General features: G+C 41.8%; 1 protein-coding gene across 3 annotated transcripts in view; it reads left to right on the top strand.

Annotated features, from left to right (window-relative positions):
- The window catches only part of tbc1d14 (TBC1 domain family, member 14), a 55,923-nt gene that overhangs the window by 44,439 nt on the left and 9,459 nt on the right, over nt 1-2,025 (top strand). For all 3 annotated transcript variants that reach the window (XM_032544426.1, XM_032544427.1, XM_032544428.1), the window contains one exon: nt 1,606-1,730. In XM_032544426.1, coding sequence (XP_032400317.1) covers nt 1,606-1,730 — 125 coding nt within the window. The remainder of the gene's footprint in view (nt 1-1,605; nt 1,731-2,025) is intronic.

Genomic DNA, 2,025 nt, shown 5'->3' with positions numbered 1-2,025 from the left:
GCCCTGTTGCTGAAATGTGCTATACAAATAAAGCTGCCTTGCCTTGCCTTGCCTTTTAAACTTAGCTTTTTGTACTGATTGACAAACTTAAATATACCATGTTAATTAATAAGCTTAATGTGTTGTTTTTCTTCCTTTGGACAGAGTCAACCAGCCTAGCTGTTTTCCGCTTGCATCCAGTGTTTATACTAAGATAAGCTAACTGTCTCCTAGCTTTATGGATTTTGGACTTTTAATGTCTTTTAACAAGTCTCAGCCAGAAATAAAATAAGTGTATGATCTACATGTCAGACTATTCCTTAAAGTTAAGATACCTGCTCAACATCAGAATGTTAGCATTGTCATTGTGAGCATGTTAGCGCACCAACGCTAACATTCTTCTCATAGTTTTTTTACTGCTTTTTGGCATTTCAATTAGTCTCTTGAAGAACTTTGCTTTCTGGTAAACACTCAATGAGTTAAGGTTATGATTATTATTAGTTAGTGATGGGGGCTTTACATATTTTTTATATTTCTCTTCTTACTTTTGCTCTCTGAATCTGAATTAATTACTTTTTATATGTCCCCAGGCTCTGGTACAATGGACAGGAACACAAAGACAGATTAATAACATGAGCTGCGTCACAAACAGTCAAGCATGCACACTCGCACACAATCCTATTGTAGGAATAGATTTTCCAATCTGTATTGTTGCCTTTGCTGATCAATGTTAACATCTCTGTGGCAGCACAGTGTTAAGCTGATTGCTAATTACTTACACAAGCCAAGGTGTGTGTGTGTGTGTGTGTGTGTGTGTGTGTGTGTGTGTGTGTGTGTGTGTGTGTGGTGTGTGTGTGTGTGTGTGTTGTGTGGGTGTGTGGTGTGTGTGTGTGTGTGTGTGGTGTGGTGTGTGTGTGTGTGTGTGTGTGTGTGTGTGTGTGTGTGTGTGTGTGTGTGTGTGTGTGTGTGTGTGCTCATATTGCGCTTGTGCTATTTACAGTAGCTTCCTAATTACCTAGTTAGACAATGTAGTATCTTCCAACAGTTTCCTCTGAAGGTCTTCCCTGAACTATTTGTGTTCTATCAGCTCCCTAATTCTGGATTCAAGCTCAGAGCGGCTAACATACACATCACCTGGAAGTCAGCTGATAGTAGGGCTTGTGGTAAACTGCCCTTTGGCTGTAACAGACTGAGACATGGCCTTCTCTTTCTATAGGCCTGTATCATACTCCCGGTGGTGGAGCAGAAACCGCAAACCCATTAGACTCCAGCTGACAAATGCTCCAAGGCCAAAAGAGCATTGTCACACGGTTGTCAAGACGATTCTCAGGGTGACTTAATGTGCACATAAAGTCCTGTCTTATCATTTTTCAATTCTTTTAATTTCCTCTTCCCACCATTTAAAGCCTAGCAGTCTGTGACGTGCCTGTGTCGACTATTTTTGAGGTCAGCTGTGGCCATTTTTGTCACATTTCTTTGGAGCCGCGTTGAATATAGTGCAACTAATCCATTTGTGTGCGAGTTTAAATGTTGCAGAACTTACAGAGCAAAATAACTTGGTTTCCTTGTAACACTGTTGTAATTTAAAACTAGTTTCTGTGTCTGAATGTGCATTTGTGTCGCCAGGAATATGAAACAAAGAGTGGCAGAGCTGGACCTGGCAACCCGACGTCTCCCAGGCACAGTGTGAGGAAGAACTTGGACTTTGAGCCCCTCTCCACCACCGCACTTATACTGGAGGACAGGCCTGCGTATGTAAACACACCCACACTGTCTGCGGGATATTAGACTATCCCACATTTTTTGTTCTCTCTCACTGCCAGTGGACTTTACTTATCAGACAATAAAGTAAGTCAGTTGTCTTCCTATCTTCATCTTCCCCTCATTCCTTCTTTATCAGTCCTCCTTCCTCTTGTCATTAGACTCCATTCAGTATTGTTCCAGCTCTCCCTGTGTCCCTGTTTGTATCACAGGCGGCGAAAGAGAAGTGCTGCTGAAAGTTTAATGGCCTGCCTCAGACTGGCTCCATTACCTTGTTTTTTTTTT

Source organism: Etheostoma spectabile, chromosome 19 (assembly GCF_008692095.1).
Source record: "Etheostoma spectabile isolate EspeVRDwgs_2016 chromosome 19, UIUC_Espe_1.0, whole genome shotgun sequence".
Taxonomy (NCBI): Eukaryota; Metazoa; Chordata; class Actinopteri; order Perciformes; family Percidae; genus Etheostoma; species Etheostoma spectabile.
The sequence above is the reverse complement of the archived record's forward strand: the minus strand, read 5'-3'. Positions and strand labels throughout refer to the sequence as shown.